Raw genomic sequence first — 22,921 nt, 5'->3', positions numbered from 1 at the left:
CAAACCAGCCGCAGTGTGGGAAGTGTCCTCTCATTCGTGTTTAATTTGCATTTCTTTCATTACCCATTAATTTAAGCATCTCTTCAAATGCTTGTTTTGGGGCTTTTTTTTCTTGTTGTGAGTTGCCTCTTCATATCTGTTACTCATTTTTCTTTTTTCTTAATGTTTATTTTGAGAGAGAGAGAGAGAGTGCAAGCAGGGGAGGGGCAGAGAGAGAGAAAGAGAGAGAGAGAGAATCCCAAGCAGGCTCCATGCCGTCAGTGCAGAACCCAGCGAAGGGCTCGTTCTCATGAACCATGAGATCATGACTGGAGCCGAAATCAAGGGTCGGATGCGTAACCGACTGAGCCACCCAGCTGCCCCTCCTTTACTCATTTTTCTTGTGGGATTTCAGTCTTTTTCTTATTGATATTTAGAGATTCCTTGGGATAGGTATTAGTCCAATTTAGTTTAAAAAAATTTTTTGAGAGGGTACATGCTCAAATGACGGAGGGACAGAGAAAGAGAGAGGGAGAGAATCCTAAGCAGTCTCCTTGCTTGGTGCAGAGCCCAACGTGGGGCTTGATCTCACAACCGTGAGGTCATGACCTGAACTGAAATCAAGAGTCCGACACTTAACCAGCTGAGCCACCCAGGCATCCCAGTGCAATTTAATTTTAGAAAGTACAAAGATCTTTTCCTGTCATCTGTATGTTAACTTTACCATCGTGCCCTCCACTGTACAGAGATTCTTAATTTAGATGTAATCACATTGGCCAATTTTTACCCTATGACTTAGGCTTTTGAAGTTTCATTTAAGACATGTTCTCCTTACCCACCCCATGTCACAGAGATTTTCTCTTATATCATCGTCTGCTAGATTTATAATTTTACATTCAGTTCTTTAATGCATCTGGAGCCTCCCTTTTATTTGTAGTTTTAGGAGGGATCCAGCTTTATTTTTTTATTCTTACACTGAGTGGGCTTTTATAGCACCAGCTATCAGATAACACCTCTTTTCCTCATTGATCTATGCAGCCACCGTTCCTGTGTGTTTGCGTCCCCTTCCAACATGAGTCTCCTAGCTGTTCTGTGCTATTGATTTATCTGTTCTTGGGTCAATTTACATATGTATTTCCTGACAGTAATATACATAATACGTGTTTTAATGTGTGTGTGTGCACGTATGTATATCCACACACACTTTTTAACAAATCTGTAGCTTTGTGGTAGGTCCCAATATCTTGTCTGTTAAGGCAAGTTTTTATCCACCCGCCCCCTACACACACTCCAAATGGATGAGATATTCATGAAACTCTTCCATGTAAAATTTTAGAGCAAATTATTAAGAAACCCAACTGCGTTTTTTATTCGGATATACTGGATATATATTAACTTCGGGGGAATTTACACCTTTAACTATTAAGTTACCCCACCTAAGAGCCTAGGATGTCTCCATCATTTGTGCCCCTTACTGGAGTTTGAGGAGGTACTCTTACACAGTTCTCATTTATTCTTGCAGAGGATGAGTCACGATCCATTGTAATGTCTGTATCCATAGTTTAACTACGGGATTTTGTGTTTTTTCGTCTGATAATACACTTTCTCTTAAATAATTACATACAGAGACTCCCGCAAAGATTTAATCCTCACTGAGGGAGTGATCTGCTTAACCCATTGCTTTACTATCTGAACAACTTTCAGATAAAATGGAGAGGGAACATAAGCCTGTTTGGCATCATGGAATAAATATTTAACTTTGTGAAGTAGAACGGCTCTTAACACGGAAGTAAATCGGAGAAGCCATGCAACCTGGGTCGAAGGACTAACACTGGAAAAAATACCATTGATGGGAAGTTTTATTTAACCAGGAAGAGGACAAGGAAAGAACACGTGACTGAAAGAGGAAGCACCAGTGTGTGGTTCCTTGTGCTGCAGTGACACCTCTCACCGAAGGGAAGGGTAGAGGAAAAGCTGAAATTGATCAGCTTGTTTGTACTGTCCTGAAGTTAAACACCTGTCATTCTGGCCAAGCTAGCGAAGCCAAAAAGTTATCTAAATTGGACTTCTGCTAAGGTACAAGCATCTCCCAGTCATCCTGTCCATAGAAGTAATTTCTCCCATCAGTTTCCGTTCCCTTTAAAATGGTGGCCACGAATGTACAATGACAGACAAGAATTCAGCTACAGAATGGGCACTCAAGGTTAGAGGCACGTAACTTGACATTGATGTACCCTGTAAGCCAAAGTGGAAGGACATCTGGGGATTTCTTGTGGGTGCAGGAATATAAACATACATGAGGTGTGATCCCTGCGCTCGAGGAGTGCATGCTCTAGCAAGAGAGGCCGGTATCGGGCTCGCTCTGAAAGGATGCGGTGAATGCTATGAAGACAGTGTGCTGAAGGGAACCACAGGTGAGATTTCACAGAGAAGGTGACACTTTGAAGAGGAGCTTCAGTGGGAAGGCAGATGTGCCCAGGTGATACGTTTGGACAGTATCTTATGAGCAATAAATAGTTACCACAGGTTTTTAAGTAAGGCAGAGGCGGGTTTCAGTTTATATGTTAGGGCTGGGATCCAGGATGTGGATTGCAGGTAGGATTGGTAGCAAGGAGACCAGCAAGGAGGGCCAGCGTAAGTAACTTGTTAAGCTAAAGAGGAAAATAAAATTCATGATAGTAATTTCTATAAATTTTTTTTAAGTGTCTATTCATTTTTGAGAGACAGAGAGGGACAGACTGTGAGTGGGGGAGGGACAGGGAGAGAGGGAAACAGAATCCGAAGCAGGCTCCAGGCTCTGAGCTGTCAGCACAGAGCCTGACGTGGGGCTTGAACTCACGAACTGTGACATCATGATCTGAGCCAAAGTCGGATGCTTAACCGACTGAGCCACCCAGGCGCCCCCATGATAGCAAGTTATTTTTTTTTTCTTTTTTTTTTTTTTTTTTTTTTTTTTAATTTATTTTTGGGACAGAGAGAGACAGAGCATGAACGGGGGAGGGTCAGAGAGAGAGGGAGACACAGAATCGGAAACAGGCTCCAGGCTCCGAGCCATCAGCCCAGAGCCTGACGGGGGGCTCGAACTCACAGACCGCGAGATCGTGACCTGGCTGAAGCCGGACGCTTAACCGACTGCGCCACCCAGGCGCCCCGATAGCAATTTAAAAGAGCAACCAGTGGCGCCTGGGTGGCTCAGTTAGTTAAGCATCTGATTTTGGCTGAGATCATGATTTTACAGTTCATGAGTTCAAGTCCTGAATCAGGTGAGCTCAAGCCCTGCTTTGGGTGAGCACTGCTTTTCTTTTTTCTTTCTTTCTTTCTTTCTTTCTTCCTTCCTTCCTTCCTTCCTTCCTTCCTTCCTTCCTTTCTTTCTTCCTTCCTTCCTTCCTTCCTCTCTTTCTTCCTTCCTTCCTTCCTTCCTTCCTTCCTTCCTTCCTTTCTCTTTCTTTCTTTCTTCCTTCCTTTCTTTCTTTCTTCCTTCCTTCCTTTCTTCCTTCCTTTTTTCCTTTCTTCCTTCCTTTCTTCCTTCCTCCCTTCCTTCCCTTCCTTCCCTTCCTTCCCTTCCTTTCCTTCCTTCTCTCTCTCTCTCAAATAAAAATAAAGTAAGAGCAACAGATTTCCATTTCTCTCTCTCTGTCTCTCTCTTTCTCTCTCAAATAAAAATAAAAGAGCAACAGATTTCCATTTCCCCCCATCTTCCCCCAAAAAAGTTCACACTACACTCTTCCTTTCTGGAGCACTTGACTTTAAAGTGTTAAACATTTTTAACAAGTAAGGTAAAATTTCAGAATGTGCACTTTAAGAAAAATATAACCTCAAATAAGATTTCATCATTTTGAGGATTATGATAATGTTAATCATAATAGAAACATGTACATAATGGGTAGATGCCAGGCACTGTCTGAAGCGTGTACATTTATAAGCTTGTTGGATAACGATAACCCCATGAGGTAGCTATAATTCCTTTTATGGGTGAGGTGATTAGAAGCACAGGGAATGTGAGTAATTTCCTCAAGAACACACAGCTAGTAAATAATAAGAGGCTTAACCCCTGTCAGTCTTGCTGCAGAGTTCATGGCCTAATTCACTAAGCTATGCTCCCTCTCTCTGGTATTTTCAATATCCTATGTTTAGGGGAGCCTGGGGGGCTCAGTCGGTTAAGCATGCGACTTTGGCTCAGGTCATGATCTCACAGTCTGTGAGTTTGAGCCCCCCATCCGGCTCTGTGCTGACAGCTCAGAGCCTGGAGCCTGTTTCAGATTCTGTGTCTCCCTCTTTCTCTCTCCTCCCCCACTCATGCTCTCTCTCTTCTCAAAAATAAATAAACGTTAAAATTTTTTTTTTAATATCCTATGTTTAACATATGGACAAGATAAGCATTCGGAAGTTTCAGCTTGACGGATAGGAGTGTGACAGCCTTAAGAGTCTCCCCTACCTGTCATCTCCCGTGACCTGCCACCCAGAGGCAGGTGGTTCCCACGCTTGGTCATGAGACCTGCCTTCAAGGAACAGCAGCAGGTGTGGAGCCACTGGCGATGATACAGAAAGAAATGTTCAGTTTTGTCCCCTGTATTTGTGCTCTCAGAAAACAGAAGCAGTGAAGCCTTTATTGACATTTGTCGACACTCGGGATGATTCTGTAAGTGAGTCTTTGGTATTTGTGCCAGGCAGAGCAGTTGCTCCTCTGTGAACGATGTGGGTTAGAGGCGTGCGTGCAGTTCGCAGACTGGCTGCTGTGTCCAGCACTCCTGAGACCCGGCGTTTCCCGGGTGCGGGGCGTGCGCTCCAGAAGCCCATAGAATGGGCTGCCAGATGGCTCCTGGAGCTCCGTCTTCTCGATGCTGTTGTTGAGTATGTACACTTCCGATTTCCTTGTTGTGCGGATGACCAAGGCAGAAGAGGCAAGTGTGTGCGGTAAGAATAGGGCTCCTATTCTCTTCACACCTAAGCAGTGATCACAGCCACAGGGAGGAAATGGTAACATCCCAGTTCCAGACAGCCGGCCGCAGTGCTGCTCGTGCCGAAGTCATTAGGGTTGGGAACCCTCTGTGACGGTCTCACTCCCATAGAGCACTTGGCCTCCACGTCTTTATGTACAAAGGGTCATGTTTCCCGTTTCCTCATTTGAACAGAGCATCATGGCCCGCCGTCAGGAACAAACTCCGCCCGGCAAAGCCCCGCCCTGCAGCACAGACCCATGGGACAGTCACAGGCCAACCACATACCTGGGGACAGGTGAGGCTGCTCTCCCCAGGTGCGGGCTCTTCCCTCTCATTTCCCCCTTCTTCCGTACGCACCCTCACTCCCGCCCCACCGGTGAGGTCAGAATGAGAACTCTCGTGTTTTCCGCCCTCAGATACCTTCCCAGTTCCCCCCCCCCCCCGCTCACCGGCAGGGTCAGCTCCTCTGCCCTGTGGTTCAGCCGCTTGAGTGCAGCTTTCCTTGATAAAAACTGCACCGAGACGCCCTCAAAATAAAAACCAGACCAAACCAACGTGGGATGTGGACAGAGCTGACGCGGCTGTTGACCACCAGACGCACCTAGCGTCTCTGGTTCTCGATGCAGTCTGCCTTTCCGACAGCTGGTTGGGAGAGTGGCAAGCTCAGCTTTGAAAAGAGACTAACCTGCCTTGGCTTTCAGAGTGTTTTCATTCTCTCCGTCCCGGGAGTGACTGGATTTCTCTGTTCGTAGAGGTGCTGTAGAAGGTGAAATCGGGAAAGACGTCTCCGCCTCTTACCGACACTCATGGTCTGACCACAAGCACCTTGCCCAGCCTGACGCCGCCATGGTTTCCGTTGTAGGCAGCCGGCACAATCAGGTAAGCAGCTACCCCCCCAGGTGCAAACTGGTCTTTTCAGTGGCTAAACCGCTGACACTGGTGAGTTTTTCTTTTTAAAGAACCTAGAGAAAGCCTTTTACTTTTTTTATTTATTTTGAGAGAGAGAGTGCGCATGTGAGCACATGCAGGGAAGGGGCAGAGAGAGAGAGAGAGAGAGAGAGAGAGAGAACCCCAAGCAGGCTCAGCGCTGTCAGCGCAGAGCCCGACATGAGGCCCGATCTCACGAACGTGAGATCACGACCTAGGGCAAAAATCAAGAGTTGGACGCTCAACCGATTGAGCCACCAGGCGGCCCAACACTGGTGAATTTGTCTTGCAAATCAGTTCGGATACATTCTCGTTCCCCAAATGTCTTGCTATGTGTTTGGCATTCTGTTAGCTTCCCTGAGAGAGCGTAAAGGGTAAAAAAGCTTACCCTGACGTTGGAGAAATAAGCACCCCCAGTCAGGTACTTAGAAATAGCAGGGTTTGAGTTCATCAAAGTAGGGTTTGGGTTTGGGTTTTTTTTTTTCTTTTTTCAGGAAAATTAGTCATAATCTCCTTAAAGGAAGCATTTCTCCAAACTCTTTTCTCTGATAGTTCTGTTGCCCATTGACCAAATAGTGGGAAAAAAACATATAATCTTCGCATTAACTTGGGCTGCATTTGTAAAAAGTTAGATAGCTCTTCAACCCAAACTCCCATTCCTTTCTTATGATCTAGAAATGCACACGGACTATATAAATGCTGTCTTCCAGCTACAAAAGTAGTCTTTCTTCAAACTGTCAGTAAAGCAGCCCACGAAAACTTGTTTTCCTTACGCTCTTTCTCTCCCAGAGCCTTGGCTGTTACCCAGTGGAGCTAGAGCGAGGCCCCCGGGGATTTGGGTTCAGCCTCCGCGGGGGGAAGGAGTACAACATGGGGCTGTTCATCCTGCGTCTGGCTGAGGAGGGCCCCGCCATCAAAGACGGCAGGATCCACGTGAGTTCGCTTCCGTCCACAGCCTTTGCTTCTGGCTCCAGACTGGGAACTACTGAAAATAGTTGATCAAAGGGAGTGCGGAAACCCCCCAGAGCTAAGCAGCCAGGTTTTCCATCACAGAACCTGAGAGCAACTGCTCCTGGTTTGACGTTCTGACCCCTGGCGATTCCGTGTCCTCCCTCGAGAGTGCTAGGCTGTAGCTCGGTGACGCTGTCCTCACCGTCTTGACTTTGGTCCTTAAGGAAATTTACTTTTTACTGACATCATCCACATTTGAGGGCAAATGGACTCATAAATAAAATATACTTTTCATCTTATTAAAAGTCTTGGAAAAGCCAGGATAAAACAGAATCTTCAACTTCTTTCCAGAAATAATAGGCCCAGGATTTTTTTTTTTTTCCTCCTAGCTACCCTACAGAGGTAGCCAGAGATCAAAAAGCATGACTCTCCCAACCTTTACTATGATCTGAAAGACTAGAATTCGCATGGGTCGTGATCCATCATCGTTGCCCTCAATTCTGAAACACTAGCTTTGGACAGGGCAACTGCAGGCCAGATTGTTTATGGGTCTGCACATAAGGTATTTTCCCTCTTTCTCTGAACATTACTTAAAGAGGAATCTTACAGAGGGGACGTGTGCTGGCTTCAATTTTTTAAAAAAATAGCCCACTGGCATCCGTTAGTTTATACATTAGATTTTACATTTAATGTACATTAAATTTTAAATTCCAGACAGCCTCCCCCCTACTACTCAAGAGAACTTTGGACTTCCTCCCTCTGCCACCAGTTGGCATCTGGGAAGATAATTTTTTTTAATCAGATGGTATATTCTAATAATGATTGCAGTTCTGAATTTTCCACATCACTGCCCCGTTCCCATGACTCATTTTGTAAACATGTGTCAAGTGTCTGCTTTACCCAAAGCTTTATGAGTGAGAACTGAATGAACTGGGAGAAGGGGTAGTAGCCCTAAGCCAAATAAGACCCACCCCTTTTCAAATGACCAGACCTGTGCACAAGATCAAAAGGCGGGGAGTATGAGTGGCTATGAGTGGAGATTTCATATGAGTGGAGAATGGGTGGCATTAGAAAGTGGGTTAGGATTTCAGTAGAGAGAGCTTGGTCTTTTTTCTTCCCTCTTTTTTTTTTTTTTTAAATCTGGGTATACTTTAAATCTGCTGGTTTTTAAAAAAAAATCTCCCATTGTATTGTCACAAAAAAACCAATCAAACAAAAAACTAGGATATAATTTTTAAAGTTTTTTTAAAAATTTTTTTAATGTTTATTTTTGAGACAGAGAGAAACAGAGCATGAGCAGGGAAGGGGTAGAGAGAGAGACACAGAATCTGAAGCAGGCTCCAGGCTCTGAGCTGTTGCGGGGCTCGAACTCACCAACTGCGAGATCATGACTGAGCCACCCAGGAGCCCCAAAAACTAAGATATAATTTTCAAAAGTTGGTTCCAAATATAAAACTTAGATGCACTAATCTCACAAAACAAATAAAAGGCAAACAGGCCTTACAGCAGACAAAGTCTGTTTCTAAAACATGTCATTCTTTCCAAATGAATGGGAGCTTCGGACTTTCAGGGTTAAATCAACTCTCATTTCAAAAGTAAGATCTGATGTTTGAAAGGGAGCTATTACTACCATGCCCAGGTTTGTTGTAAACTCTAAGAAATCAGCTTTTCAGAGAATTCTTTCTCTGGCTACTAAATTATCAAAATCTTGACTTGCTAAGGATCATGGCTGCTTTGTACTAATGACAGCTTACTCTGGTGCCACCGCCCAAATGATGAGAGTTTATCTCCAGCAAACTCACACTGTGGGGCGACCTGGGCATCCCTTTCAGCCCCATCCTCCTGCCTCCCTTCTCTCCTCCCTTTGTTAGGCTGATATCTGTACTTTGTGTCCTGTGCCTAGTATTTATTTCAGTATTTTCAGTCCTTTTATTTTTAGAGAGAGTGCAAGCAGGAGAGTGGGGCAGAGACAGAGAGAGAAAGGGGGGTGGGGGGAGGGAGAATCTCAAGCAGGCTCCTTGCCCAGTAAAGAGCCCGACGCGGGGCTTGATCCCACGATCCTGGGATCATGACCTGAGCCGAAATCAAGAGTCAGACACTCAACCAACTGAGCCACCCAGGCACCCCTCCAGTATCTTCAGTCCTGATCTGGGGCCTGAATATTCATACTAGATGCTCTGTAGACATTTGTTGGAAGTGTAAAATGGATGACAAATACTAATGAGAATTGGGTTTTTTTTTTTCAAAATCAGCTCCCAAAACTTATTACTGGGTAGACAGGACATGAGATAGATGAAGTAGTTAGGCAATGTAATAGTGTCATTCAGGAAAAAAAGAAAATGGGAGCCTGTGATACAGATGGAAAAACGCTGAGAGTCAGGGGCATCTGTACATTTAGTGAGTCTTAAGCCATCCGTAAATCTGGTCGAGATCTGAGGAGGACAGGAAAAGGTGTTCTGGGCAAAGACAATGAGATCAGCTGAGTGGGAAAGTCTCACATTCGGCAATAGTGTCAGATTTAGTTAGATCTTTACTGCAGGACAGAATCAGATTTAGAGAATGTCGTCTGTCGTCTTCCAGGTAACATGTGTTTTCACTTAGTTTTAGCCCCACAAAAACCCTTTAAGGTAGGTGGCATTTTCCCCACTTATAGATGTAAAACTGAGGCTCTGGGAGACTAAGTCCCTTGCTGGCCTCACTCAGCCTGTGACGGCCGTGGTGTGGCCCAGATCTTTGGTCCTGTGAGCCCAGCCCGGGTGTTTTCACGTCAGGCCACGGCTCATGCCTTTCTGGATTAGATTGTTCCAGGGAAGTATAGAGGTTCTCAGTGCCTTCTAAGAGAATGTAAGCAATGTGCTAGAAACATTGTGTAATTTTAATATAAACTGTAGTGGCTGTGGTTGACAGAGTAACTTTTTTGAGGAGCATAATTTTTCTCTGTCCCCTCTTCCTACTTCTTCCTTTGGTTCTCCTATTCTCCTTTGTTCCTTTCTTTGCTTTCTCTCTCCTCTCCTCTGTCCCCCATAATTTCATTTTTCAGTAACACAAACTTGAACTGTTATTTGTTCTATTTATCAAAGGATGTATTCTTCATTTTAAACAACAGAATTTTCAAAGAATGTTCACGTTTCCCTCTCACAAGTGCCATTTTTTTGTCTGCGGATTTGTATAGACCAGTCGAGGACTCTTCCCTGCTCTGAGGGCCTGTCACAAATTTGAAAGCCATGGGGTTCTAGTCTCCTTCCCGCAATGTAGTTTTAAAGTTAAACAAAAATGACACCTGGTGGCAAATCTGTTCAATTACAAGCTTTATTGCAATTTATTCGTTGTACCGAAAGAATCAGAAATATGCAGCTTAGGACACTGAAGTTAAGCCAAAGAATGTGACTGCAATTAAGGGAAACCTCAGTCATGTTTTACAAGATACGCCCAAAGCACGCTCCGAATACCGTCTACCTTAATTTCCATTTGTCTCATTAATCAGCAGGACTGATTTGTCACTTGTCATTTGTATTTATTTCCTCATACAAATTATTTTTCTTCAATCACTTATTAAGGGAAATCTGGGTATTAGCTTTTATCTCACTCATATATTCTGGATATAAGTATTTTTATTCTGTTTATTACTTTTTTCCATCCTATTATATTTATTATCTTATTTTGGTTAGTTTTTTTTTTTAAGTTTTTTCTATGTTAAGTCCACTTATCTTGTCATACCCTCCAATTATTCAAGAGATTCCTTTCTTTTTTTCCATAAATATGTAACAAAACCTTTTAATCTGTTTTCTTTTTCATAGTTGACATGTTTTGCGGTGTATACAGTGGGGGACGGGCTCGGGTAAATCTTCCTCCTGATGCACTTGAAGTCCTTTGGGGGAAAACCAGGAAGTAGATAACTTGAAAAGGAACATCTGCTTGTGTTTGGTGTGTCACCAGGTTTTATCTCATTAAATCCCCGCCTGGACCCCAGGAGGTGGGTACTAATATTGTCCCCATTTCACAGAGAGGAAAATGAGACCCTCCGCCGGCTGGAGGTGGAGCCAGGGGTGAACCACAGACATTATGACTCCAAGGCCCTGCTTCCTGGCCACTGGGCTTCGCTGTATCTGTGGCTACAGACTTTCCTACCAGCTTCTGTTAAATAACTATTGAGTCACCTTCTGTTGTTATTTCTGGATTGTTTTCGTAAGCTCTTACAAATTTTTGAGCTGTTTGGAATGTCAGTAGTTTTCCATTGTTCGCTGTTTTGATTTTTTTAATGTCTATTTTTGAGAGAGACAGGGTCGGGGTAGGGGAGGGGCAGAGAGAGAGAGAGAGAGAGAGAGAGAGAGAGGGAGACACAGAATGCGAAGCAGGCTCCAGGCTCTGAGCTGTCAATATGGAGCCTGATGTGGGGCTCGAACTCACAAACCACGAGATCATGACCTGAACTGAAATTGGACACTTACCCGACTGAGTCACCCAGGCACCCCTCGGTTTATCTCTTTTAAAGCCAAACAAGCCTCTGCTTGTCACCTTGAAACATTTTTTTATTTATTTTGAGAGAGAGCACGTGCACTTGATTTGGGGAGGGGCAGAGTGAGAAAATCCCAAGCAGGCTCCATGCTGTCAGCACAGAGCCCAACTTGGGGCTCGATCTTACCAACTATGAGCTGAAATCAGGAGTCAGACACTTGACTAAGCCACCCGGGCGCTGCTGAAATGTATTTTAAAATCACTACCATCGTTATCTTTCATCAGGTCCTTTTGCAAAAGGGACACTTGATGTATCCATGTTTCCCCCTTTTCTTCTGAAATACCTAGACAGCATTTCTAGTAAATAGCAGAGGTAGTGAGGCATCTCATTCTGGTCCCTGGTTTTATGTCACCTAGGGAAATTATTTTACACTGAAGTCACGAGCATACGCCCGTTACCAGTTTTAAATCAGTATTCATATGGATATATTCTCCAAGCTGAAGTTTTTATCTCCGAACATTTCATTCATCTAGTGCCTCATACATCTACAGGCTGTGCTGGCAACGTGAAGGGGAGGGGGCAGTTCTCCGTGGAGGCCAGGAAAGGCTTCCATGATGAGGAGCCATCAGCCCGGGTTTTAGAAAATAAATTCCAGATTCAACTCCTCTTGGAAAGTACTCTTCCTAGTGGGTCATTCAGACCCAGCCCTGTGGCATCATGTGGATCATAGAGACCTCACCTCCCCTGGCACTTCTCTTTTGGTTGAAAACTCCAGATCTCATTTGTGATTTCAAGGTGCCCGGATCCTGTTTCCTCCTCACATGCGACTTTCTCCTGTAGGATTTCTACGGAGCAAATAAATCTGGACGCTGTCTCTTCCCACTGCAGTCACCCATCCGCCCATCAGCTTTAGCAATGACACAGCACCGTGTACAAGTTAGACGGTTTGCAAATGAGTCAGTAAGGTTGAGCGGCTGTCGAGTGGACAGAGCAGAATCGAAGGAGGATGCATAGTTTCATGTTGTTCCTGTGAATGTTCCCTCTCTAGGTTGGTGACCAGATCGTTGAAATCAATGGGGAACCTACACAAGGTATCACGCATACTCGAGCGATTGAACTCATTCAGGCTGGTGGGAATAAAGTTCTTCTACTTTTGAGGCCAGGGACTGGCCTGATACCTGACCACGGTAAGGAAAGGCTCTCACCTGGAGCTGAAAAGTTACGGAGGGGGCAATGACAGAAAAAGAATGTCTGTTTGAAGGGGCTAGATATTTTGCTGGCTAGTTCAAAGGTAAACACCAGAACCATCGAAAGCTACTTACACAGCAGGGTTATTAGACTATTACCAAGTAAGTGGCTTCAGGCGTGATTTGTGTTGGGATGGAATATGTTAAGCAATTTCAATAGAAAACTTGTAAGTTGCTTTTATAGAGAAACGTGCTTGTAAAAAAAACAAGGACGTCAGAGGCAAGTGATTTAAATGTCATGAAAAACGTTTGAAATCTCTTCAAATGCCACTTACTTCCTCATTGTAAGATCTACTCCCTTAATGGAAGAGAAGTTTCTCTCAATGAAGAGTAGAAGGACTTTAGGCTTCTCTGGTCCCTTGTGGAGAACAAGTTGCTCTGACCCTACCTGGCGTCAGGGAGGTGGATGGGACTGTCTGTTCTCCTGCACTGGGCTTCAGGTTCCTTGGTTGTGTTGTATGTTTTTGAAATACCACAGGATTTGAACATCATGTTTTAACTGAGAGCACTGGCCTAGATAGAGTACCGCACCACCAGGACTTGTCCCTTCTAGTTTCTGCACCCTCGCCCGACCCCGTAGAGCTTCTGAGGGACAAGTAGAGACGTGACCTCCTGCGGTCCCCTTCCAGCCTATAATTCTCTGTTATTACCTTCCACCATCTGCTTGTAAACCATACGTTCCCAATGACATCTTTGCTAACTGCGCTGTGATTTTTTTTTTTTTTTTTTTTACATAGTCCTAGGCCTTTTCTCTTCCTTCTTCAGGTTTGGCTCCTTCCGGTCTGTGCTCCTACGTGAAACCTGAGCAACATTAAGGCTTTCAGGGCTTTTCTTGGTCTTTCCTTAAAAAGACTTGGTAAATTTGCATGTCTTGTAAATCACTTCCTTCTTTTTTTTTTCTTTTTAATTAAAAATGATGCTATTAAATACATCTCTTTCTATCTTCTGCACTTTTCAGTTTCCTTTTGACATTAAATTTGACAGCTTAATGCAAGAAAATTATTTGTAAATGCCCACGAACCTCATTCTGGTTACCTCAGTCGGGTGTCCTTGATTAGTGATTTTGGCATATCCATAAGCTCTATCCTTTGATGACAGCCAAATTAGTAAGCTTCTTGGACCAAGTAATTCGGTCCAATTTTATTATTTATTTCTTCTAAGTTTTTTATTGGGCTTTACTACTTAGGAAGACTTTATATATCATATATTATGTAATTAATTATAAACTGGAAAAATGACTACTGTTATTTTGGGTACATTTAAACAACCCACCCTTCGTGCACAAGTACACCTGTCTATGTAATCTAATTTTATAGAGATGGTAATGTACATAAATTTTATTTATGAAATATTCGTACTCAGGCTATTTAAGCAGTCAGTACAATTCGAATGGCTGTCAAAGTTCAAAATTTACTGTCCCTATTTGTTGTAATTCTAAAATTTAATAATGTTCCCCTCAAATCACTTTTTGTAGGTGATTGGGATATTAATAATAATCCTTCGTCTTCAAATGTGATTTATGATGAGCAGTCACCATTTCCCCCAGCGTCACATTCTGCTTCCGTATTTGAGGGGTCCCCCATGCCAGTAACTGAAGAATCTTTAATGAGAGCTCAGATATGTGAAAAGACAGAGGAATTAAAGGGCGGTGTGCCTGAAAAGAAAAGCACTTTAAATGAAAATCAGCCTGATAAAAAGCAGCACTCTTTTCTCCAGAAAAATGTGAATAAAAGGGATCCACCCGGCAGTCATGGGCATGGTGACAAGAAAAATCTCTTAAAAGTAGAAACTGGCGTTACACAAAGAGGTAGATCTGCTAGTCCCAGGAAGCCAGCCAGCCGACATGCAGAAGAACGTTCGGACAAGATTCCCAGTCCTCCCACCACTGACCCCAAGAGAAGACCCAGAGACCGGTCCCTCAGCCCCAGGAAAGGGGACAGTAAAAGTGGTCAGACCGGCAGCAGGGCAGGTTCTGGGCAGGATCACTGTGGAAAAAGCAGAGGACGATCTTCAAGCCCAAAGAAGCAGCAAAAGACTGAAGGCAGCAAAGGCCGACCAAATACTGAAGCCAGAGGACTAGAGTCTGAGAGTCAGAGAGGAGGGGGCCGCGCTAGGGACGGTGCTGAGCAGATCTCGGACGGCAGGGAAGGATCAGGTGCTGCCAGGAAAGACACAAAGCAGAGCCAGTCTGGGAAAAACAGAACAAGGTCCCCAGAGAAAAGAAGCAAGAGAACGGATGAAAAGTCTCTTCCGCCCAAAAAGACTAGTAACACTGCTAGTAGACCAGAGTCTGAGCAGGAAGAAGGAAAGAAGGCCACCGTGGGAGAGACAAGTTCTAGCAAGGAGAAAACAGGAGAAAATGTCAAAAAATCAGAAAAGCTGAAGCAGGACCCTGAAGAAAGGATGGTTTTAAACAAAATGGAAGACCCCCGAGGAAAAGAACAAGAGGCAGCCGACAAAAACAGAGAGGGTGGAGGGTTCCAACCTGAGAGCGCTTCTCCCGTTAGGAAAACACCAATCACTCCAGGGCCCTGGAAGGTGCCAAGTGCAAATAAAGCCACAGGCACTACTGGTGTGGCCGAGAAACGGCTGTGACCTTTGGTATAAAACAAAGAAAAACAAGTCGTAATTTTTCCTTTCTAAAAAGCGGCATTTTTCAAAAACAAAAGTCTTTTTTTTTTTTCAGAAATTCTGAAACACACACATTTTACTCTGAACATCAAGTTACCCAGGCTGCATGAAGGGCCTTCAGGACTGCTAAGGACCAACTGTCCCCCGGCTGGCTGCCCTCCCGCGCGCTCATCTGACATGCCCGGCTCGGGTGCCCCGGCCCGTCGCCGTGAGTGTCCATGCTGATGTGCACACAGTGTGGTCACAACTCACTTTATATCTGTGCCAAGTTATCTACTGTATCACGTGTGTTGTATCCGTCTCACTCAGATAATTCCACAGTAATGAAAAAACTAGGTTTGGCTTGGAAGTTGATATCCTCAATAGCATGCTGCATGTTTACAGAGAGAAATATTTGAGTCCTTGCAGAAGAAGGGATTGTTAGCTCGTCATTAAAGATGGCGGTTGCCTCTTCTAACAGCTACTGGTGATGGCCCAGGCCCGGTTTAAAAATGCAACTCCAAAACATCACTACTGAAAAGAAAAACAAAATGTAGTCAAATATCGACACTTTCTTCCGGATTTTAATTCGGCTGCATAAGGTATTCTGAGTAACTTTCAAGATACCACTTAACAATTGAATGTTCAAAATGAGACCGTGTACTTTCAGCACTGGAGAGCTCACCTGCTGTGTGACCCAGCCCTGATGCAGTCTTAGCGTCTCAGGTCACCCCTTTCCTTCAGTTACTTCGTTATGAAACCAGAAAGCAGCCTGTGGAAATAGTGCTCACGGCTGTTCAGAGAAGAGCCTCCGGATATTTGGGTTGGACCTACTACTAATTCATTAATTGTTAATACATAGTACATATCTGGAGAGTCCAAAAACCAGACAGATTGTGAGGGACTCCATCACGAAACAATCTGGTGGCAGCCATACAAGTTCAGGTGTTCAGAGGCAGAACCTGCGTGAGCCCTGTTCGGCAAGAGGATAGACATGGCGGTAGACAGAACGTGCTAGATTGTATTTTAATTTCTAGCTACATTAACTTATTTAAAAAGCAAGAAAGGGAGACTAAACATTTGCTTAGCTTGTACACATTTTCGGAGTTCTTTCTAAAAGTCTAGTGAAAGATGTTTGTTGGGAGGTAGAGACCGTTCTTAACTCCGTAAGATAGACCCAGGTTTTTCAGTCCCCTGAAGCAGCATTCAGTAGCGACTATAAATAAAGGAACAATCTCAGAACAAAACCATTTTATGGGGTATTTGAACACCCCTGTTCTGTCACCTGGGTTCATCTTGTTATTGTGAAACACGTTATGTCCAGGTCGTTTCCTCTTAGAGTTCGCGACTGTGAAAGTCTTTAATGTAACAACAGAATCTGCCCCTGTAGCTGAGACATGCTTCCCAGAGTGAGAGTTTGAAATCCCCTTTCATCCAGAACTATATTTACCCATCTATTGTAACTACTTGAATAGAGAAAAATTAGGAGGCTTGATAAATGCTAAGAATTTAGTACCACAGAAATGATTTATTTTCCCAATAGTCCACAATTAGTGATAAAGATCCTATTTTTATTGTTAACTGTGACATAACTTTGATGTCCTCTGTTGTCAGTCTGACGTGGCTCTTTCCTTCCTAAGTAACCTGTCACTGTACTGATTATATACTGACTTAGCAATGTGGCCTTGGAATGCTAAGCAAAATATGGATGTACTGGTTGTAAATGTTTATATATTGTACAGTACCTTTATATATACACTTGAGGTTCTGATTAGAGAAAGAGATCTGTAAATCGCTCGTTATTTTTTATATAGATATTAAAAAAACAAAAACAAAAAACTGTTTATGACCTGCATTTCTTTTACTGTCGGGTTTATTTAATATTGCTTTCTTTGTGGAGTGGATTCCCATCACAGTCTGAGTCCTCAAATAGATTGTGTTCCCCCCCAAGTAATGAACATTCAAAATGCTACAAATCAGGGAGACTCATAATGATGATTTTACCTGTATGGCTGCCTTTTATCCGTATGTAAACCTTGAAATGGGCTTGAGGTAAATATCACTGTGCCTCGTCATTGTAAAGAAAATAGCTTTGCATAAATAATTTGCTGTCTATCCCCCAAAATCTTTTATACCGTCAGGGAGAGAAAAAGACTGGTCTTTTTCTGTGCATTTTAGTATGACCAGCATGCAGAGAATATGGTTTTATGAAAGCAAGGAATATTCAAATTGAACTGTGTAACAATTTGACTAATCACCTCCACAAAGATGTGTTTAAGCTGAAGTTTAATCCATAGTGTGCCCCTGGAACTACAGAACACTGGTAGAAATGGGGACTTTTGTCCCCAAAATGTGCTGTGACTTTTGTCCCCAAAACAAAATGTGATGTTTAAGTCTGGTGTGGATACATGAGAGCAACTTCTGACATCATCCTAGCATGCTCCAATTCCTAGGAACTCTCTAGGTGTTTTAAACAGTAACAGATTTATTTATTTAGACAGCTCTTCACTGGTCATGTTATTAAGGTTTACCAGCAGTACAGTGAACTCTGCAATCTTTGCTGTAGTTAACTGAATTCGTTTAAGAGATCCAATGACTTGGATCTGTTTTCATTGTTGCTGCGCAAGCGAGCCAGCCTTCTGTGAAGAGTGGGATTCTGACCACTCGAGAACTCTGAATCTTTCTCTCAGATACATTAAAAATATGAAAACATAGCCAAGTGCTTTAGTTTAGCCTAAGCCTATAATTTTGACAGAGAATCCTTTGGGAATTTGTCTATTTTACAGTGTTTGCATTGAAGTCAGGCAGCACTATTATTAGCAAATACACAAATCAAGAGGCTTATTTTGTCCTGAATAAACAGCCATTTGTTACCTTGAGTAATACCTTATCACAGTTTATAAGCTCAGGCATGCTGCAGGAAAGGTATAGAATTACTGCACATTTGTGAAATTCAAACTTCATTATTCAAAGGGGCACCAAGAACTGCAAGAAGCAAAGGATGACTTTAGATGAGTAAACTAGTCAGTACGTGTGCACATGAGATTCAGTTTAATGAATTTACTTCTCAATAATCCCAAATCACACACCATGTTGGGAATGAGACCCATTTGGCCCACTAGGAAGGTGTAGCTCTAAAACATTTCAAAAGTAAGTAATTTGGAAGGGTGTTATTTTTACCGTGCACAAGTCCACTTGCCTCTAAATACAATGAACCAAAAATACAAAGACATATACGCTTATACTTTGTGGGGCCCTGTGGTATTTAGAATTTTTGTATCTCTCTGACAGTAAAGAAAACCATACACCAATTAGGCAAGAATTTGGTTATTCAACTGTACAAAGAGTTTAGCTTATATTAAACATGAGCTATAACGTGCATTTAGGAAACTTCAGGTTATACCTCCATAGCAATTTTAAGAAGGATAGTTTTTCCCGATACAGATTACTAAGGGAACGGGTTTTTCTCAACCTTATTATGGTTACTGCTATTCCTATTAAATGTATAAATGGCCTAATCTAGTCCTGTTTTTACATCTCGGTTTCTCGGTAACAGCCAAATATTACCAAAGTATATTAGATCTCACTCCTTTTTTGGGATCAAAACAAAAGCCCAAGTTTCTAGAAATTATACACAGATCAGTGAATCCCTGAGGGTAGGAGAGCCATGAAGTTACAACTCTTCCACCCTAATGGGAGAAAAGCTGCATGAAGGTGAAGTTACTTGAGGTCTACTCCTTCAGTCTAAACATTTATATGGAGCACCTAATTATGGCAGCAGGTACTGGTTTGCATTCTGGGGACCTAGGAGTGGACAAAAAATAAAGCCCCTGCCTTAAGAGGTTTACACTCTAGTGGGAAGGGACAAGTAGGCAAAAAATGAGAGCAGGAGAGAGGGAATGCCGTGAACTGGGAAGATCCTCCCTTCCTCCCATGGACACACCAAGGCTGCAACTACATATGGTGTGACTCACCCTGAAAATGACCTGATGACTCACAAAATCTCTCTTCCACAGCTAGAGAGAGAAAGAAAAAACCACATCGAGAAGGGTAGGAGGGGAAGAGATGCCCCATCAGGAACCAAACCCCGGCGGGGTGACCCACAGGTTGGGGAGGGAGAGCACGGGCACAGATGTCTTCATGAAAAGGGAGGGGTTCAAGCCCCACATCAGGCACCCCTGCCCCAGCCCTGGGAATCTGTCCTGGGAAGATGAGCCTCCCATAACTTCTGGCTTTGCAACTCTAGGAACTTTGAAAATCAGCAGGCCTTAACTAGGGGACAGCTAAAGGGCTACAGGAAACAAAGACTCTGCTCTTAAAGGGCCCTTACAATTTCATTTGCTCAGAACCAGCACAGAGGCAGCAGTTTGTAAAGTGTCTAGGTTATACTTAAAGATTTCCTGCCCAATTTTAAAGCATGTGCTAGAGGAGCAGGGATCTGTAGGAAACTTCTCTGGAATGGAAGTACTGGCAGACACCATTTTTTTTTTTGCCCTCCTCAGCCTAGCTGGCCCAGCACTGGCAGGCACCAGCCCTGACGCACTCCATCTGCCTGGTTGGCACCACCAGCCCCACCCGAGCATTCCACCTGCAGACCTGCCCCACCCAACGTGTGCATCCTGGCTGGCACCCCGCCAAAGCAAACACTGCCCTGCCACACCCAGCAGGGAGTCCCAGCCAGGACCGGCACTCATCCAAAGCAAATCTTGTCCTAGGGAGGAAGGAGGTGCCAGTCCCACCTACTAGCACACCCACAATCGTTGCCTGCAGCCAGCCTGGTAGGAGAGGGCAGCCCCACCCACCTGCATGCCTGCAGCCACTGCAACCTCATCACAGTAAGAGGGCACAGGCAGCCCACACTGGAAACACCCTTGGAGCACCTGGTTCTGGCAACCAGGGGGATTGAGCTACTAGGCCTCACAGGATACGTTCTATGTAAGGCCACTACCTTCAAGATCAGGATACAAAGCTGGACTACCTAATACATAGAAACAAATAGAGTCAGAAAAAATGAGGAGATAGGAATACGTTCGAAATGAATGAACAAGACAAAACCTTAGGAAAAAGGCTAAATGAAAACCAGGTAAGCAATCTAACTGATAAAGAGTCCAAAGTAATGGTCATAAAGATGATCTCTGGATTTGAGTGAAGAGTGGATGAAATCAGAACTTCAACAAAGAGATAGAAAATATAAAAAGGAACAAATCAGAGCTGAAGAATGTAACAAATGAAAAATATAATAGAGGGAATCAACAGATTAGAGGGTGCAGAAGAACGTATCAGCAATCTGGACAACAGAGTAGTGGAAATCAAGTTGAACAGCATAAAAAAATTTTTAAAATGAGGATAGGTTAAGAGACTTCTAAGACAACATCAAGCACACTAACATTCACATTATAGGAATCCCAGAAGAAGAGAGAGAAAGGAGCAGAAACATTTAAAGAAATAATACATGAAAACTCCCTAACTTGGAGAAGGAAATGGATGTCCTGGTCCAGGAACCACAGAGAGGCCCCAAACTGATGAACACAAAGAAGTCCACGCCAAGGCAAATAATACTTAAAATATCAAAAATTAAAGAGGGAACCTTAAAAGCGACAAGAGAGGAAAGGAAGATGGTGGTGGAGCAGGAGGACCCCACTCCCGACCCTGATGAGGCTCGGTTCACCTCATCCCACAAATACAACGAGATAACTATCATATTATCCTAAATACCCCAGAAATCAATCTGAAGACTGGCAGAACAAACCACAACTAAAGGTAGAGAAGAGACCACACTGAAGAAGTCAGGAAGAACAGAGAGGTGGCTTGGGAGAAAAACAGATTGTGGCTGCCATGGTCATGAAGAAGGACAAGAGACAAACTAGCACACAGGGGAGTGCATGGGGAAAACAAATCCCCATAGCTATTAGGTTGGAAAGTGAGAGGGCCCAAATTTCATGAATTCTTGCAACCAGCAGGGCTTAAAGCTTGGAGTTTTAAAGGTTGTGTGCTTGGCTTGGGAAGAGTTCAGAGGACATTGGGACTGCTCTTGGAAAAAAGCCAGAGCAAACAGCCAGTGGACAGGCAGTGTGGAAACAGCGATCTGAAAAGCATCTGAGGCACACAATGGGGAAGTTACTCACTCATCTCAGAGAGGCAGCATTCATGGAGAGATCCCTCTGGGAACAAAGGAACTGGCAGGTGCCATTTCCCTCCTCCACACCTGCATAGGGCAGGAACCAAGAGAGCTATGACACTCACTACCTGACTTACTTAGTCCAAGCCCCTCAAGCTTTTGTGGAACCGCCCCTACTAGTCACATGTGCCTCAGTCACAGCACAGCAGCCCCCTCCCTCAGAACGCTGGCCCAAACCCCTGCCCACACCATGTCTCCCCAGCTGGGAGGTTTGTGGAGCCTTGGTTCTGGTGGTGGCGGCAACAGCTCTCATTTCACAAGCAGGCCAAAGTACACCGAGTTAAAACTCGCCACATTAAGGCCAGGGATCAAACACTGCCCACAAAAGCCTAAGACAGCCTTTGCAGACAATTGGCCTGAAGGATAAAGTGGCAAGAACACAATAACAGAGCACACACAGTACATGTTAGAGATACTCTCAGAAGCACCAGGTCTTGGGGTACAGGATACAATACAATGCAAGGTACTATAGGACCTCTTCCTCATTAAGCCTTTACTCTCAAGAACATGAGATGTAGCTGGGGCGCCTGGGTGGCTCAGTCGGTTAAGCATCCAACTTCGACTAAAGGTCATGATCTCATGGTTTATGAGTTTCAGCCCTGCATCAGGCTCTATGCTGATGGCTTGGAACCTGGAGCCTGCTTCAGATTCTGTGTCCCCCTCTCTCTGCCCCTCCTCTACTCATGCTCTGTCTCTCAAAAATAAATAAAAACATTAAAAAAAAAAGAACATGAGATGTAGCTGACATTGCTAACATGCAGAAATAGGCACAGAGACTCACATAAAATGAGAAGACACAGGAATCTGTCCCAAATGAAAGAAGAGCACAAGATCATGGCCTGAGATATAAGTGAAACATACATAAAACATGCCTGATAGAGAATTTAAAGCAGTGATCATAAAGATACTCTCTGGACTTGAGAAAAGAGTGGTGGGCATCAGTCAGACTATTAACAGAGATAAGGAATATAACAGAGATACAGAGCTCAAAAAACAAAGTGAGAAAAATGCATGATGGAATGAACAGGATGGAAGAAACAGAGGAACAAATTAATGACCTAGAAGAGAGAGTAATGGAAAGTAATCAAACTGAACAAAAATGAGGGAAAAAGAATTACACAAATATACAAAATGAGTCAGTGACTTCATCAAACATAATAACATTCATATTATAAGAGTCTTAGAAGAAGAGAGAAAATAAAGGGGGGGGGGGGGGACACAAAGAATTTATTTGAAGAAATAATTGCTGAAAACTCACCTAATCTAGAGAAGGAAACAGATATCCAGATCTAGGATGCACAGAGAACGCCCAACAAAATTTAAAAAAAGAAGATCCACACCAAGACATAATGTAATTAAAATGACAAAATAATAAAGAAAAAAATATTAAAAGCAACAAGACAAAAGAAGTTAATAACTTACAAGAGAAGTCCCAAAATATTCAGTGGATTTTTTTTAGCAGAACTTTCCAAACCAGAAAGGAGTGGCATGATTACAGGCAAAGTGCTGAATTGAAAAAACTGGAAGCCAAGAATACTCTATCCAACAAGGCACCATTCAGAAGGAGACATAAAAAGTTTCCTGGATAGACAAAAATCTTAAGGAGTTCATGACTAGTAAACCAGTTCTGCAA

At 43.5% G+C, this 22,921-nt stretch overlaps 2 protein-coding genes across 12 annotated transcripts in view; one reads left to right on the top strand and one right to left on the bottom strand.

Moving 5' to 3' along the window:
- MAGI3 (membrane associated guanylate kinase, WW and PDZ domain containing 3) overlaps positions 1–15,574 on the top strand; it is a 246,412-nt gene extending 230,838 nt beyond the window's left edge. Inside the window, exons 17-22 of one of the 2 annotated variants that reach the window (XM_060622704.3) lie at positions 5,112–5,214; positions 5,672–5,798; positions 6,636–6,779; positions 12,302–12,440; positions 13,266–13,356; positions 13,975–14,087. In XM_060622704.3, the coding sequence (XP_060478687.3) occupies positions 5,112–5,214; positions 5,672–5,798; positions 6,636–6,779; positions 12,302–12,440; positions 13,266–13,315 (563 nt within the window). In that variant the 3' untranslated portion in view covers positions 13,316–13,356; positions 13,975–14,087. Of the gene's footprint in view, positions 1–5,111; positions 5,215–5,671; positions 5,799–6,635; positions 6,780–12,301; positions 12,441–13,265; positions 13,357–13,974 lie in introns of both variants that reach the window. The other variant, XM_060622702.3, reaches the window with a different exon arrangement.
- The window catches only part of PHTF1 (putative homeodomain transcription factor 1), a 90,082-nt gene continuing 82,216 nt past the window's right edge, over positions 15,056–22,921 (bottom strand). For 2 of the 10 annotated variants that reach the window (XR_013557420.2, XR_013557423.2), the window contains 2 exons: positions 17,985–18,095; positions 15,056–15,644 (listed from right to left, as the gene is read on the bottom strand). The gene's annotated coding sequence lies outside the window, so the exon portion shown is untranslated. The remainder of the gene's footprint in view (positions 15,645–17,984; positions 18,096–22,921) is intronic. The other 8 variants (XR_013557425.2, XR_013557421.2, XR_013557427.2 and 5 more) reach the window with 6 other exon arrangements.

Source organism: Panthera onca, chromosome C1 (assembly GCF_046562875.1).
Source record: "Panthera onca isolate mPanOnc1 chromosome C1, mPanOnc1 haplotype 2, whole genome shotgun sequence".
Taxonomy (NCBI): domain Eukaryota; kingdom Metazoa; phylum Chordata; class Mammalia; order Carnivora; family Felidae; genus Panthera; species Panthera onca.
Note: the sequence above shows the minus strand (reverse complement) of the source record. Positions and strands in the feature narration are given on the sequence as shown.